Here is a 17,333-nt window from a genome sequence, read left to right as displayed (position 1 = left end):
AAGAATGCTGTTGATTTTGGTGAAAGCAGAGTTAGTCTTACGCTTTGTGGTTTTGAAAATTCTGCCCATGGATGACAATTGAAACTACTCTGAATATTAACTGTAATGGAAAAAATGCATAAGTACTAATATTTGAGACTGGGAGTTACAACTTATAATTTAGTGATGTGTTGTACTTCTGTATGTGCCAGACCTGTTTTCTCACCTCAGTGCTGCATACCCAAGAGTGACACCCTGCCTTTCTTGTCAGAGTGTCTCAGGGAACCACAAAACAATGAAACAATGGTTTGAATGTTACAAGCACACAACAAGCATGCAAAGCATGTAACAGATTTCCAGCTGAACAGGGCTGATAAGTAAAATCCATAGTTGAAGCAGTACATTTCAGGTCTTAGGGAGAGACACGCACTTTGCTAAACTACAGATTAACTGCTAGGATGTGCTATAGCTTCTTTAAAGTTTGCCTATCCAGACTTCTCTACTGAGGTGTCAGTGATGTAGAGGTGGTGTGTTTTGAGGTCAAACTTTAGTCCTGGTGCTCGGATGCAATTAAAATGTGTACCTGGTCTCAGGAACTGGGAAGTTTTCCTTCTGTTTTTTAATCTGGAGGTAACTTCAAGGGTGTTTTTCATTTCCAGGAAGTGTCATTCTCCTGACTTTGCTGCTGCCTGTCTAATTCACAATTTCTCCTGCATTTTTCTGTTGAAATAGCAGCCTTCTCTCTGGTCAGCCATTAAGCTAACGCTGGGATATGGTCACTGAAGGTTCACTGCATCCTAAAAAGAGATCGCTGTCTGATGCAAAGAAGAGACAAATGTTAGTTCAAACGTGGTTCTAGTCTGAAGACATCATGAAAGAATTTCACCTTCTGTGGGAACAACTGACATCATCACTTGGATTTATGACAAGAGAAGATTCTTTGTTTGTTTTTCCCTGGTTTTATCTCTGTCTACATTATAGTCATGACCAACTAAAGGAGAAAATGTTTTATTTCTTTCTCAGCAAGGACTTATGCAATTTAACTCAGTTATAAATGCCCCATTCTTTTGTTCCACAGTGTATTCCAGTCTCCCTGAAAACAGTGAGTTTGCATAGGAAATATTAAGGGTCATAATATCATCTTCTGGAGAAAAAAATTCAAGAAGGAAAAAAGTCATCTTGATTGAAATTACTGATGATGACCAACATGAAACCCCGCTTCACAGTACAGAAACATTTTGAGTCAATTGAAGAATGTAAGAACAGTTGTGCCTGGTCAGACTGGATGTTCGTCTAGTCCTTTTTCAGTGATGGCATCCCTCCCAGATGCCTAGGAGGGAATAAAAAAGTAAGGTGAGGTTATAGGACAGCTTCTCCAGAATATTCTTCTAGTCTTCAGCAATGTGCAGCTCAGGGACATCAACGGCCAAAGTTCCATTTGGGAGTTTTGAGGATGGACATAAGTAAATACAACCCTTTTTATTAAAGGTCTATTTCAGATTTCTTCTAAGAGCAGAGATGCACTGAATTTACAGCATGGACTGGACACAGCTCCTGTTTCTCAAGAGTCAGTGTTCTACCTTGTTTGTTGTCACAGAATCATTCAGGTTGGAAAAGACCTTAAAAATCATTGAGTCCAGCCACTACCTAACCATACTACCCTTGCAGAATGGAAGAATATATTAATGTTGTTGCTTGTATTCTAAAAGAAACCCCAATCAGAGTGAATGAACTAAAAGAGATCTACACATTTCAGAGAGCATTCTGCTACACAAAAACTGTCCACCAAAACATCAGCTGAAAATGCTTTTCTTCTGTATGATCACTCCTGTGAGTGTACAGTTATGTATAAGTGGCTTCAGAGAGGAGAGGACAGATGAGATAATGGAACAGCTTCTACCTCTTTGTTTGCTGTGTGAACAGTTTTTCCCTTAAGCTTCTTGGAATTGATATTTCAAGCAGAATGAGATACTGTCACCTGGATCAGCATCAGCTCACTGTTCAGGTGTAATTCATACAAACAGAGAAAGCAGAAATGTCTTGAGAAAGTCACAGAAACAGAAACCACCCAGGGTATTTGTATCCCAATATCAACAGCTTCCACTATCTTTCCTTTCTTTATCCTTTCCAATGAAACCTCTCCTGAAAGAGTGATGTGTGGAAATGCTGATTTGCTCATCTCTTTTGTTTCTCTGCTTCCTGTTGTACTGCAGGAGTCGATGTATCTGATACAGTTGCTAGCCTTCTGCAAATCAGAATCATTAAAGTTGGAGAAGACTACTAAGATCATCTGGTTCACCCATCAAACATCTGTCACAGTCCTCCTGACTCCAAGAGGTGGAATGAAGTTGAACCTGGTGAAAGTGTTCAGATTTGTTTGCCGGGTTCACAGTTTTTCAAATTTGGAAAACCTGCATCTGTTTCTTACCTCTGGCATTTCAGGCATGTTTTCTGGGCACTGAATCTCTGGAGCCACATCCAGGAGAAGGGATCTTGTAGTCCAGCTGCCCTGGCTCATTTATGAAAGTAGTTTTGTTCTAGTAGCATTTGTCTTTGTTATTTCTTTCCTACCGCGATATTTTATGTTCAGCCCTGCAGATTACCTGATGTCATTAAGCTACAGCCATTGTAGCTTAATTGTTTTGTTCTGTGGTGCTTCCAATTATCATGGAAAATTATTCATATTAATAACTCTCCATTGTTCATGTCTTATCTTTCTAAGTCGTTTTGGAGGGCGATACAATGCAAGCCCTACTGTCAAAAGGCTTCTGTATACTTTCAGGCATTAACTGATTTGCTTCTGGTGAATTCAGATGAATTCCAGGCTTCTAGGGACTTCCATAAAATCAGCCAGAATTCTTCACGTTTTCTTAATTTCCCCTCAGGTCACACTGTCCAGTTTTGCCTCTGATAGCAGGCTTTAACCTAAATGCTTCTGCCTCTACTACTTGTTTCAGAGACAGCTTGTCATTCTGTGTAGGGACAGAATTTATGCAGTTTATAGTGCAAGGGAAAAGTGGAAATCAAATTAAAATATTGCATTACAGATACCACTTGAATTCAGCAAACGTTTTTGGGTCAGTTCTGCATGCATTGCAAAGGAGATATTTTCACTCCTGCGAACTGACAGGGTAACCATTGGTCACATGGAGAGATGAGGCTTTAAGGTTCATTGCAGCACTAGCATAAGATGTAGAGTCTTTTGTGTAACTACAGAAAACTCTAACATGTTTTTAGAGTAGAAGGGAGTGCTTAGAAAAACATCAAAGCATCTTTTCAGTTGCTGTTTAAAACCACTCGTTTCGCAGTTTTTAAGCACTATCACTCAGCACTGGTTTTGCTTCCTAATGTTGATTTGCTTTCAGCCGAGCTTTTGTTTCACAAAGTTTGTGAAACACACCTGCCTGAATACTTTAGCAATATGGAGCAAATCTGAAAATGGCTCAGTATCTATTATTTCATAACTGAAACCTTGTCAGGTTTCTTTTGTATTTTAGTTTGATATTGTAAGCCACACAGGAAACCTACCTTCATTTCTATAGTGACTTATTCTAGAATATTTGGTCAGATATTATCAACTATGTAATATATTAAAATTACTCAGTGTTGGCACCACTCCTAAATTCAAGCCTATCTATGTGCATTATAGCTCTATTTGGATATTCAAAGAGATTAAAAAGAGTTTCATTTTCTGCGAGACGACAAATAAAGTAACCATCAAAGCAGGTAAAGCCAAAATAAAAAGAAAAAAAGGCACTGTGAAATTTGCTGAAATGTCTCCTTTCTTTATTTACAAAAAGATTAGGTCAAGTGATTCTTTTATGACAAATGGTGTTCCTGTTTCCACCGAAATCAACGACAAAGCCTCATTGAGTTCACTGGCAGCATAAACTGTTCCAGTTAGGCAGCACAAACACAAATCCTGACTGTGCCTTCGCTGACTTCAGTGTAAATCTGCATTAACCCTACTCAACTTCTGTCTAGCTAGAATTTGACTATTTCTGAATTCCATCAAAGTGGGTTTGACTCTTTCTGATCAAAGTACAGTTGTTAATGATGAAGAGAGAAGGATTTTTACTACTGGGAACAGATTCAAAGATACGAGTCAGTGAAACCAAACTCCGTAATTGCAAACATCAGCTGAATATTCAGCTGGTGTCGTCAGCATTGCCAGGTGGAATTCAGTGGAAATAAACCACTTTTTCACACGCAGTGTTGGGCAGACTACACAATTTTCTCAGGTAAGGGAAGCTTAGACATAGAATCATAGAATTGCTCAGGTTGAAAAAGACCTTAAAGATCATGGAGTCCAACCACAACCTAACCATACTACCCTAACTCTAACAACCCTCTACAAAATCATGTCCCTGAAAACCACATCCAAACAATTTTTAAACACATCCAGGGATGGTGACTCAACCACATGTGGAAGACTAAATAATTTCTGGTCTCAGAGTCAAACTGTTTCATATTTTCTCACTCTCTATCCTTCTCCCCATTCCAATTTCCCCCAGCATTTACATATTGGTGATTTTCTGAAAACTTTTCATAGGATTCCCTGCATCCCCAAGAGCTTAATAAAAAGTCTGAGTCTGAAGGAAGGTCCCTTTGTGAGTTAGTAATTGGTTAGGTGATGAAAAGCAAAGGTGGGAGCTACTGGTCATTTTTCACAGTTGAAGGAAGTTAGAAGAGGAAGGCAGGGAAAGGAGACTGCCAGACCCTACTTTGTCCAACACATTCACAGATGGCCTGGAAAAGATAGTGGATAGCTAAGGTGGATGATGACACAAAGTCATTTCCACTAGTCAATAAGAAAAGCTGCCTGACAAATTAGCACGGGGGTTTCACAGCAATTGCCTGAGCAGTACAATAGTAAAGCAAATACAATGCTGATAAATGCATCTGTGATAACTGTGCATCTGTGAAAAATACAGCCCCAGGAAATGCAGATTGGTCTGAATGAGCCGTTGACATTCAACAGAGAGATCTTGGAGTCACTGTGAATGCTACTATTAAAAAAAAATAACATAAGCTTAACATTCAGACCAGGGACTGGGTGTGGTTCTTGGCTCACAAAACCAAACTGCCGGTTGCTAGAAACTGGAAGATATAAAAAGGGAAGGAACCCTGTGTACTCACCCTGTTTCCCACAATGTCCATTACTTGTCACTCTTGAGAGATGTTGAGCTATATAGATCTATGCTATGACTTACTTCATCTGCTCTTACATCCTTATGTAAAATGAACCATACAAGAATGTTGATCTAAGCTGTAGTCACAAAGGAAAGTGAAACTACAGAGAAGATTTGACCTGAGAACCAATGTTGCAAGTCCCAGGCAAAGGACTAAAGGATCACAACAAACAAAAAACCTCAGAAGAGACCACAAAAACACACTAAATTAACCTCCCACAAGTTAGAAGCTTGCTAGATGTTGTTGTTTCTATAGCATGAGGAATGACTGAGACTCCAAAATACCAAATAAAGCACAGAAACACTTGATGAGCTCAGAGACATCTGTGAACAGTACATTCTGGAACTGTAGTGTGTCCAGTAGGTGCAGAATGAGACAGGCATCAGCTTAAAGAACACAGTGTTTACAGGGAAAACAGCATCTTCCCCTTGGAAAGACACTGACTGAAAAGAAAGAAAAAGAGTTGTCAACTTTAAAGCAAATTGAATCCATCCCAAACTACTAATTCTTAACTTCTGTTCCATAACTTTAATGTTAAACTGATGATTGCACCTGCAAGATATGGAATATCGTGCATATGGAATATTATATCTGAAAGTGTCTTTAGTTTAATGAATTTAAGCCATGTGCAGGAAAATATGGGTTTACATCTCACATCAGTGAGATACAGTTTGTCAGCAGTTGATGCTTTGCTCAGCAGACATTGCAATGCTAGAAGGCAATGTTAAACCAACAGGACTTGCAGAAGCACAAGAAGGATGTTCAGGCAAACAATAACATTTGAAGACTTGGCGTTGCTTCTACTTCCAGAACTTGGCATAATTCAGATACATCTGTAATCATATTGATCCAGTCGTACAGATGCAACCTTACTTATCAAAGATGCTAGAAGTTACGTCTGAGGTGGCCGTATACTTATGGACAAAGCACATTTTTTTATACCTAAACACAAAAATATTTTGTCAGAGAAAACAAAATACGCAATGGAGAATTGTAGCTCTAATTGCTTTCAACATTCCAAATACAGGAAATATTAAGACATATCCCATTAAGCAGAAAGAACTGGGAACGTGACATCAGAATAAAGATCTCTGCCCAGAATTTTGGCTGGAGGTAGGAGGTAATTACTGAATGCCACAGCCTAAATTGTGTAAATCGTGTGACTGTGGGAAGTTGGGGAATTATCTCCTTGCACTCACCACAGCTTCTTCTGGGCTACTTCAGAGATTCCTCCCCACCTGAGCGGATCATACAGAATTAACTCTCAGTGGAGGTGTGAACTAAGGTGGTTACCAAGCTTCTGTGGGAACTTCAAAACTGATCTCTTTCTACTCCAAAGTTTCCAAGCCCTATGTAAGAAAGATTCAATGAATATTGTAGTCTATAGGCTTCCTGCAGAAAGGTTTCATGAATACCCTCTTCTCTTAGGATTTCACATGCATGACCTAGAAGCAGTGTTTAGGTTATTATAAAGCTGCATTTCCATGTGAGAACACTTTGACATGTGCCCAAAGAAACAAATACATATGTTGCTTATCGAAGAAATGTGTTTGGATATGTTCATTCACACTCAGCAATGAACTATTCTTAGTAACCAATAATATGCACTTTTGATTGCCTTGTTCCTACTGAATTATGACTTTTGCTTTTAGGGATCAAATATTTTACTCCTTACAAAAAAAAAAAAAAAAAAAAAAAAAGAATAAAAATCCTGGATTGATAGAAAATGTTGTACTCTTTTTTTAACGTCTCACAATGAAAAATAAGGAGGCCTGCTAGGACGAGTTTCTTTCTTATATAAGCATTGGAGGTGAAAGTGTTGACGTGGTAAATATATGGAACAAAGTCAAAGCAGTATGAGATAGCTGCTTTAAAGATTTAGAAATTACGTATATTTTAACCAGTTAGTGAAACCAGAATTTTCAAGGCTTGTTATTTTTTTCCTTGTTCTATCTTCTAAATGTTTAGGCCAACAACAATCCCAATATCGACATTTTGTTTGCAATCCCTCATTATTAAGCTGGAATAACTCTTATTAAAGCCTTCAGTACGTACAAACAAAGTGACTGCTGGCGGGTTCAGAGGCACAGAAGTGCTGTAATTTTGTACACAGTTGTCATGGCAGCTGTCCTACATCTAAATGATCTTGTACAGATTTCTCAGCCATTGTCTAGCGTTGTTCTTCCTGTTTGAATCACCAGTTCCCTTTTTGGGAGACCTGCCTTCCACAAAACCCTCCTTTGTGCCACTTTGGCCTCATCTGCTGGCTCAGCCCTTCCATCCTGGCACACTCCGTATTCTGTTGGTGTTGTCCATTAATGGAAGGGGTGGGAAGAGGAGAGTGAGGCAGCAGGAGACTATGGGCTCCCAGCTACTCTGGTTGTTGCAAGCAGCTTCCGAAAGCTGAGTTTTGCTGAGGCAAGCCACAGTGTCAACTCCCTTCAGTTTCAGTATGTAAAATATTCTGCCACACCATTGTTTTTGATGGGAGTTACTGCATTTTCACAGTGACATAATAGAAGCCAAATTTAGACTTAAGACTGAATTTATAAAATGATGAATGAATTCTGCTCTGGGGATACATGGCAGTAAATCAGGAGGCCATCCTTTCTATCCAGTAAAACAGCTCTAAAATGCTTTAGCAATGTTCATAAGCACAATTACCAAGTAGAAGTTTTCAAAGTAGAGGCAAAGTGTCTTCCTCACTCTTTTCCTTCTACTGAACACCCTCTTAGCACACGTAGAAAACAAGACCAGTGCTATTTATGAATGTTAAAGTTTTCTGTTGTTTATTTCTGATGAAACAGTTCCTTCCTGTCAAATCAGCCCATCTGGGAGGAAAACGGACTATTTCCAATTAGCCATCCCTTTTATCTCTCTTCTTGCCACCTCTGAGAACTGAGCTGTGACGCCACTTCAGGGGAACCCAACCCAGGTCTTATCAGTTCCTGGCAGATCATGGATAGCTGAGATGCCTCCTGCCCATGGCTGAACTGCAAGCTCAGCAATCCAGGGTTTACAGAAAGTAAGACCAAAACATAAGAAGAGAGTATTTACTCTGTTGGTTTTTTTTTTCAACATAGCAAACTCTACGCACTGTCGAGGCAGAAGTTTTGTCTTATTTTTAATTTAAGAAGGCTTAGTTTCAGTACCAGTTCACTCCTGTTTGTTAGTTTTCAGATATATACAAAGAAGATGATCATTGCTGCTGAACTCTTTGCATCACCAGATAGCACTTGCCTGCAAGTCAAGAAGTAGAGTTTACTCAGTTTACCATCCTCAGATCACAGAGTGGTAGAAAAATCCCAGATCTTCAGGATTTGTGATTCTAAATGATGTTTCTTTTCAGTGATACTGAAAGCTATGAGATTTGTTGAGAGCTTTTTGCTCTTATTTGCAAGTTGGTTTATTCATCCAGTCCAGTCATCTAAGAAAAGCTTACTTTTTAAAGAGGACTTTCAAAGCATTAAAAACAATGCAGATATTAAGCTCAAGGAATAGCATGAGGAAGGGCCATCACTGAACAACTGTATGTTGATTCAGACCTGCAGAATGAACACCAAGGATTATGTGATAATTTCTTAAACAACAGTGAAGAATTAGAACAATCAGTTTATGGAATAATTGGCAGGAGAGACAAATCTGGCAACAATATCAGGATTACCCCTCTAAGAATGCTGGGGAAGAGAAGTAGATAATGTATACATCATGATAAATGCTTTTCCTCCCACTGCTTTTGAATCTTGGTATGTTACACTCTCCCACTCTGATTTTTGCTCTTTCGCAGTAGAAAGCTATACACATGCAATGAAATTCTACTGATGGAAAGCACTGTAGGCTGAAGGGAGTCGTGAAACTTGAAAGCAAAACAGAGAAGACTGCATGACCCTTCCCATTCAGAAAAAATGTCAGATGACTAAGCAAGATGTACTGGTATTCCATCTGCATTGCCTAAGTCAATGTAGCAATTTCACATGCCTTGCCCTCTTTGCAAAGGACAGAAATACCACCATTTTTTGGATAATGGAAGTGACCTTACAAGACTTTCAGCATATTGAGCACAGGGGTTTCCAGCTATCACAAACCTCTTAGCACAGTACAGATGCCTGCAGTAATCAGAAATATTGTTAATTGCTTATCCTTTTGTCTCATGAACAGAAAGCATTTGCAAGGGTTGCTGGCAAAGAACTCCTTCACTTAGGAGGCAGTAATGGGTTTAGTTATGGCAAGCAGCGATTCATACCCTTTGGACCTCAGTCATATTATGAGTTTTAAGAATAGAGTAAATTACATTCTAGAGAGCTTTGCCAATGAAATATTAAAGCTAATATCTGTGATAGAGCTGAATACTATGCTTTTTGGAAGGACTGAGGAGGAGAGAAATACATTAAGTCAGTAGCTATCCTTCCAGCCTTTCAGAGAGCTGCTCTGATGCTTTTGTGGCTAGGGATGTGACATTTACCATAAACTCATGAAGGGGGAGATTCAGGTGTGTTCTGCTGTGAGCTGCAGCAGAACCAGACATGGACCAGACATGCTGGTCAGTGCCAGAGGCTGTATGTGAGATGTTCCACAGTGAAGCCAAGGTTCTAAATGGTCTAGGTTGAAGCATGAGAGGGCTTCCTACTAACAAGCTGATACAGTCCCATGGAAGAAACCGAGGAAGGCAGAGGAGCTCTGAGCTTATCCTTGTATGGGTTGAGGTGTAGTTCAGAAGTGCTCCCAGGTCTACCCAACCCACGTACAAGACTGGCCTGGCTTCAGCAGCTCACGATGATTTATTTCCTCTTAAAAGTCAGGATAAGATTACTCAGCAAACCTGTTGCTAGCACCTCACCTGGCAATCACTTGGCACACCATTGCCATGGGTGCTGGCTGAAACCTGCCTGGGAGCAGCTTGACATTCAGCTGTCACAAGCTTTGCCCCTCCTGTAGTGCTGCCATCAAGCATATTACCTTCCCTTAAAACTACGCATCTGTGGTGATGATATGGCTGTGTAAAGGCAAGAGCTTTCCAGATCTCCAGGCAGGTGTCCCAGTTTACTAAATGATGGCTAAACTAAAGTGTATCACTGCTGGAACAGTGGAACAGCACCAGCTTTTGAAGATGCAATTGAATGACAAGCCACTGCTGGTTCCACTGTCCTACATCTCTGAGATAGGTCTCCACTGGTCAGAGAAGTGCTGGGGGCTGCTTCAGAGGCACTCATGTTGCTGAGGGTAGCATGGAGGATGTGTGGCCGTCAGCTCAGAGATAGATTAGATGCAGCTGGAGATTGTAACACCATTCCCTGAGAGCACTGGCAACCTCTGCCCCTATGTTTGTGTTCTCATCACTTTCTGTCCCTCATTCTAGAGCTCATCCATCAGTTACAGGCATTGGTGCCTCTTAGCACCACCATTCTTCATCCTTCCACCATCTGGCCTCGAGGAAGCATGCCCTGCAGGCAGGTGGTATTATGGCATCGGAGAGCATCTCTGAGGAACAGGTAATAGGAGGAGAGATCCAGGGAGACCATACTGTTGTCTTCCAATACCTGAAAGGAGCTTATAAGCAGGAAGGAGGGTGTGTTTTACATGCTCTGTAAGTGACAGGACAAAGGGGGATGGCTTTAAACTAAGAGGGGAGATTTAGGAAGAAATCTTTTACTCAGAGAGTGGTGAGGTGCTGGAACGGGTTCCCCAGAGAGATGGTGGACACCCCATCAACGGAGGTGGTCAAGGCCAGGTTGGACGGGGCTCTGGGCAGCCTGAGCCTTCCAACCCGAGTCATTCTGTGATTCTGTGATCCACGTAGTTCTGCTACTGCACATATTTTGTTTTAGTATAATACTTATGTAAGAACAACGGTTGCAAGTAACAGTGCAAATGCCTACAGCGCGACGTTGTAAACATTCACATAAAACATTATCCACGTCACACCGATGCTTGCAGAAACGCACAGCACAGCAGCGCGCTTCCTCTCACAACCGCGCACCTGAGCCACCCAACCTTTCACAGCCACGGCCGTACCCCTCACTCACGGCCGCAGCGGCGAGGCGCAGCCGCCGGGCGCTACAGGTGGGGCGGCGCCGCGGGGAAGGCCGGGAGCTGTAGTTCTGGCGGCGAGGCGGCCCGACTACAAGCCCCAAGGCGGCCCGCGCGTCGCGGCTGTACCGCACGTGGGGGGAGGAGGGGGGGGTTTGGCGGCGGCGGCAGCGGCGGCGGCAGGCTGTTCCCGGCGGCCCGGCCCCGCGGCTCGCCGCTCCCGGGGGCGGCCGAGCGGAAGCCCGCCCGGCGGGGCGGGGGTGATGCGCCGCGCCTCGCCCCGCCGCTCTCCTCGTTAACAGTCCGCTCGTGCCCGGCCGCCGCCGGCTGGCCCTGCCCCATGCGCTCCGCCCCGCCGCCCGCCGCTCGCTAACCGGCAGCCGCCGAGGGTCCCGTGCGCCGCCGGCGGGCGGCCGGGGTAGCCATGGGGAATGGCATGAACAAGGTAAAGCCGCTCGTCGGCCTCGGACCCGCGGGGCGAGTGCGTGTGCGCGGGGGCGGCCGCCTCCCCGCCTTTGTCTGCTGGCGGCACCTGGCCGCGGAACAAAGGCGGCGGGCGGGAGGGCTTCCCCTCGGCTCTCGGGGTTTTCTCGGTTTCCTTCTCGTTGTTTTTCCCTCCCCTGCGGGGCTGGGGGAAGGGACGCGGTCGCGCGTCTCCCGGGCGCGCTTCCTGCCCGGCCGCGGCCCCGGCGGGGCGGTGGTGGGGGAGGCAGGGCCGGTTTCGGCCGTGCCCGCCCGGGGGTTCCCCGCACGGTGCCCCGTGAGCGGCCCGCGCGGCCCCGAGTCCCGGCTGTCACCCGCCCGCGGGGCAGGACAGCCTCTTGGAGCTCGCGGTGAGGCAGGAGAGTGGATCTGCGCCGCTCGGGGTGTTGGCCTCTGGGCAGCGGGGGCTCGTTGTCAGCGCTCGCCCCACTAGCGCCTTGTGCGGTTGTCGAAGGGCAGCTGCGATTCCTGTCAGCATCTCCGCCTCTGTTTTGAGGCAGGTTTGGAGGTGCGGTAACCGGCCCGCTGCAAGGAAGAGAAGTTGAGTCATCTCTGTCGAACATCCTGCTCCGAGTGCTTTGGGAGTAGCCTCGCGCTGAGCGTGGCCTCGCCAGCAGCAGAGCTGGAGATGGGCACCTGAGCGGCTGTGGCGGCTCCATCCTGCCGTCGGTTGGGCTGGTGAACATCCCGGTGCTTGGTGCTCCTCTTGCCTGGGGTGCCCCTCATCCTGTGGGCAGACACCTTGGGACAAGAGAATCTAGGCGGGGAGAAGGCCTGGCTGGTTAATCCAGCTGACTGATAGGAGCAACGCCTCCCCTGGTCTTTCTCTTCAACTCTTGGTTTTAAAGTGTGGTGGTAGAATCATAGAATCGTTTGAGTTGGAAGGAGCACTTAAAGGCCATCTAGTCCAACTCCCCCGCAAAGAACAGGGATACCTGTAGTGAGATCAGGTTGCTCAGATGGGGTATCCACCACACTGTTGGGAGTATTTTTCCAGGAATGTTTGAAGTTATCCTGCCACTCTCAGTGTTTTGATGTGGGATGCTTTCTTCCAGGGGAAGAAAGAGGATTCTCAGCCCCTTCAACCTGAGCATTCTTTGCTCAGCGTCTTGCTTCAGCACTCCGTGAGCAGACAGTCCATGACTCAGGGAAATTTGGTCACTCTGCATCTGTTATGTGTTGTCCTGGTATGTTGCAACCAGAGTGCTCAGTTCAAGCAGAGCACCACGTTAGTTTTTCTCTTCTCTCTTTCCTCTGTAATCATGAGGATGAAACTTCCATTGGTCTGGAGGAGCTGACTCCTTTAAGGAGGCCATGGTCATGCTGGGTACAGGTTTATTTTTGCAGGGGTCCAGTGTGCAGGTCTGGTACGGGCCACCTTCAGAATGTACGCCTAGATCATCTGTTCCTTTTGATCTTGTGAGTCAGCGAAAGCCGGAGAGGTGAAGAGAGGTGTGGACTCATCAGCTGTTGGGTTTGCTCCGCTTGGAGTAGTCTGTCAACGCAAATTACCTTAGTTTCCAGCTAAAGTGGTTTTTTGTGTGTATGTGGCAGTTGTATTTTGCAATAAAAGGAAACAAGCAGTTTATCCAATGCTGGATTATTTCATTCAGAGAATTTCTGTACTGAAGCCAAGGAAAGAGGATTAGTGGTGATACCCGTAATGGGGTATGGAAAGGGAAACTCTGCAGACTGCTACAGCTGCTGTTGCTGCTCTTGGATGCTGAGCCTTTCTCAGTGGCATGGTCCCCTCCTCTTTTTCTGTCACACGATACTGATGTATATAATACCAAGTGGTAATTGAAACTGACTTTATGTGGCCATTAGTGTTGATTGGAAGGCTTGAGGCCTGGCATTTTTATTTATTAATTTATCTTTAATTATTACTTTCCTCTGTAAAATTATCCATGTTTATTTTTGCATAAGCCTGTCCAAATGTTCTTATTTTTCCCAAGCTAAACCTAAAGCATTGGTTTTTAATGCTATTCTTACTCTGTTTAGAGAAAAGCCGTGGTTTACTGACTGCACTGACTTTAAACTCATCTCCTGGCTGCTATTACTTTTCATATACGTATATATATGTATTTTTTTTGTTTTTTTAAGTACAGAATGAGTAATGAGATTGGACTCAGGAAAGGTGGCCTTATTTGTCTTTGCAATTAATGCCTAACTTTGACACGTATTCAAAGGTCAACTGAAGTCTGCGGTTGAAAATGACAAAGATGTTTTCCAGGAGCTGAAGTCTAGTGACTGAAACAGTGGTAGAGGTCACGGTACTTAGATTTGGCCGTCTGTGAGCACGGCATACTTAGTGGAGAGTTTTTCCTGGGTTGGTCCTTTGTCCTGTTACAGTTAAATGCCCGCTGTTCACACAGACCCTGCTGAAGGGGCGAGTTGAGTGTTAGCGCTACAAAAAGAGCAGGTAAGCTGCGTTCGTTGTAGGAGCTGATTCATGAGAAATGCAAATCAGTGTGGACAGTTGCACCTAGTTCTGTGGAAGTCAGCAGAGCTGTGCCACTTAATGTCAGCAGCAGCAAATCGCGCTCCCTTGCTGGCTGATAAGGTAGGCTGACCCCGTTCCCCCCTTCAGCCTTTTGCAGCCTGATGAAACTTCTCCAGAGCACCCATTTTTACCAACGCATTTAGAAGTAGTGTTGGGCAAGGAATTGGATGGCTCTATCCTGAGTGCCTGTCCGAGCAGAAGACAGTGGCAAAATAACACTGCAAGCCATTTTTTAGAGAAGTGTATTTTTCCAAGAGGACTCGTAAGAAGTCTTAGCAATCCGTGGTAGGGCTCTGTGGTCATGCACGGTGAAGAACATGAGCCATTCTCATGGGAGATACGACCAAAGGCAGGCGTTGCTCTCCTTGTTGGTTATGCAGTCTTCTGTTATTTAGTCCATGGTCATTTTGTCAATGTTTCGGATGATAGAAAGAGGCTACTGTTTTTATTCAGAAAGCAGTGGTTGAAAAGTTCACAAAAACAACCACCTTATGTTTTTCTCCTGTGACTCCCACCCCTTCTCTCACACGTTCCTGGCAGCCATCGGCCTTCGTTGTGCACAGCCTGGAGTTGCAGTTACTGAAGGCAGTGTGAGATGACACAGCTGAAAGTTCCCAGCCATAGTCTAGTGCTGAAGTATTAGTCAGCACAGTATGAAGATTCACTTCTTTCCAGGTAGCTTTCACCCATAGTCATGTTTCTTGCTTCTAGAATGACTAGGACAACAGGGGCAACATCTGTCCTTGGTTGCACAGTGTCCTAATTTTCTACCTTGCATACAGCATTGCTTCATAATGCACCAGTGCAAATGCAAACTTCTGGATTTTTCTGCTTTTGCTGGCAACAATCTAAAAAGCCTCCATTTTAAATCACTCTGGTGTTTCTTGATACCTCTTTAATTTGCAATGTCTAGCCTTAATGGTTGGAGTTTAAGCTTTCACGTTCTCTTGAGAGCACACTTTTGATGCAGAAATAATGTCCTGGAGCCTAAAATGCTGTAGTGTACTGTAGCAGGGATGTGATTTGAGACTTGTGCTGCAGATAGCCTAAGATAGCAAGGCTATTTAGAATAAAAAGGTGATTTTGTTTATTCGTATTTTAAACATCAGCTAAGAGGGTTGGCTGGGGTGGCCTGGTTGGTGAAATTGGTTCCTAACTAGACTCACTTTTGCTGTAGAGCATGCAAGGACCCCAGAGCAACCATCTTTTAATGGTGATTGCAGACTTGAGCTCCCTGCTTTAGAGCCAGTGTGCCATGCTGTGATCATCCAGTGGAGCCTGGAGGGAAGAATGCTTGCACAAAGCTACAAGGGAGCATGCACATCACCAGCTTTGCTGGTTTTTGTGAGGCTAGGTAATAATAGTGAACACAATGCTTTTATATCTGGGGAAAGCCATGGCTTTAGGATGTACTTGAAGGTATTTCACGGGTCCTGCTGGCCTAGGCATGGTGCACTGGGTTGCCTTTCAGCAGGCAGGCTGCTGCAAGGGGAAGGCTTGAGTGATAATCCTCCGTGAGAACCTGCCATGGCTTTTGGAACTTGGCGACTGCTGGATGAAGCAAAACGGGTGGAGTTTTACCTTTAAATAGCTGCACTCAAGAAGCTGTTGCTGCTGTTGTGATGACACATGGGTGTTGCTAAGGCTTTCAGAAGCCAGTGCTGACATATCTGTATTGGTGGTATGCTTTGCATGCACCGAAGAAAAGTGGATCATGTGCTCTCCCTGCCACAGTTCTGCTCCCTTCAAAGGATGCGGGTGTGGGTCAGATTTTTCAGGTGTCAGAAAATGAAATTTTTGGCCAGAAAGCATGTGCTTGGTCTGCTTGTTTTATTTTTATGCCCTTGGTGCCGTTCCCAAGCTGGGAGGGGTAGCACTGCGGTGTTTACCCGTGCGTATGCACAGGGCCAGCCCTCGGCTTGACCTTGGTGCTCATGAGTTAATGAAAATCCTCTAACCGAGACCTGTGCAGGCTGCTAGGTGCAGTGGTGTGAGTGGGCAGATCTGGGAGAGGAAAATGCAACTCGCAGACTTTAATCGATTCTCACTCAGTAAATGCGCAACTAGCTGGGTGCAGTGATTTCCTCCAGCTAAGAGCCTGGCAGTGCTGTATCCCCCACTTGCATGGCTTTGCGCTTCGAAGGTCCCTCAGGATTTTGTGCTGCAGTGCTTTATCCAGCTCGCTTAGCAACTTTAGGCAAATTGCCTTCTCTTTTTGAAGTTTCGTCATTACTTAACTAAGTGTGCTCTTATCGTGCCTTGGGGGGACGTGTTGTGAGGCCCGCTCCATGTTTGTACAGGGCTTCTGATACCCTTGGAGAGCGCCCATTATGTGAGAGTCCACATGATTAACAGCCCTGGCTGTCAATGAGAACTTTTGGAGAGCTGTGCATCGAGAGTAATGCAGCTTAAGGTTGCAAAGAGGCACAAAATGCTGCCAGCAGTCTGTAGATTGCATTTGACAATGGTCTGCTGAAGTAGTATGTTCCATCCTGTATGCAAATTGAACTTTGTCAAATTGTGTTACCACAAGATATCTATATTTGATACTATATTTCTTTCTCACAGATTCTGCCTGGCTTGTTCATTGGCAACTTTAAAGGTAAGATTAGTTTTATCATTTCTTCTAGGATTGCTTAACAGGGGTCTTTAGCTGTTGTTTCGCAGGCCGGAGGAGTTCTCTGATGTCTGTGCAGCTGCTTTAACCTCATCTTGCTTCATTCTTGGATTCACCTGACAGCATTTAAAGAAGAACCTCTTCGCCCTCTCATCCATGTGCTGCACTGCAAGTACTTTTATGAAAAGAAAAATGAATGCCATCTCCTCAGTTCATGTTTCAGCTGGAATTCCTAAACATTGGCCTGCCTTGAATGATTCCTGTGCTAGGCAGACAGGCATGTGACCCAGGCAGATTCTTTGTAAGGCTTATAGCAAGCCCTCCTTATAAGTAAAGCTTAGAGTGCCTCCTGCACATTGCTTTCTTTATTTTGGTTATTTGTAACAGCTGTCAAAGAGTTCTGTTATCACTGCATGCGAGACTGGTAGGTCTGCAGATTGCTGTCTGACCACTGATACTTGCACTGCCTGTGCTGCAGATGTACGATCCTCTGATTGTTTACCCTTTTGCATGAGGTTTACCTTTTGTTCA

At 44.3% G+C, this 17,333-nt stretch overlaps 1 protein-coding gene across 1 annotated transcript in view; it reads left to right on the top strand.

Moving 5' to 3' along the window:
* Window positions 1–11,507: 11,507 nt before the first annotated feature.
* Window positions 11,508–17,333, top strand: part of DUSP22 (dual specificity phosphatase 22) — a 41,954-nt gene continuing 36,128 nt past the window's right edge. The window contains exons 1-2 of the mRNA XM_052697597.1: window positions 11,508–11,644; window positions 16,754–16,787. Of these exons, the coding sequence (XP_052553557.1) occupies window positions 11,624–11,644; window positions 16,754–16,787 (55 nt within the window). The 5' untranslated portion in view covers window positions 11,508–11,623. The remainder of the gene's footprint in view (window positions 11,645–16,753; window positions 16,788–17,333) is intronic.

The sequence above is a fragment of the Tympanuchus pallidicinctus genome, unplaced genomic scaffold (genome assembly GCF_026119805.1).
Source record: "Tympanuchus pallidicinctus isolate F22 unplaced genomic scaffold, pur_lepc_1.0 scaffold31, whole genome shotgun sequence".
In the NCBI taxonomy this organism is placed as follows: domain Eukaryota; kingdom Metazoa; phylum Chordata; class Aves; order Galliformes; family Phasianidae; genus Tympanuchus; species Tympanuchus pallidicinctus.
This window is presented reverse-complemented; position numbering and strand designations above follow the sequence as displayed.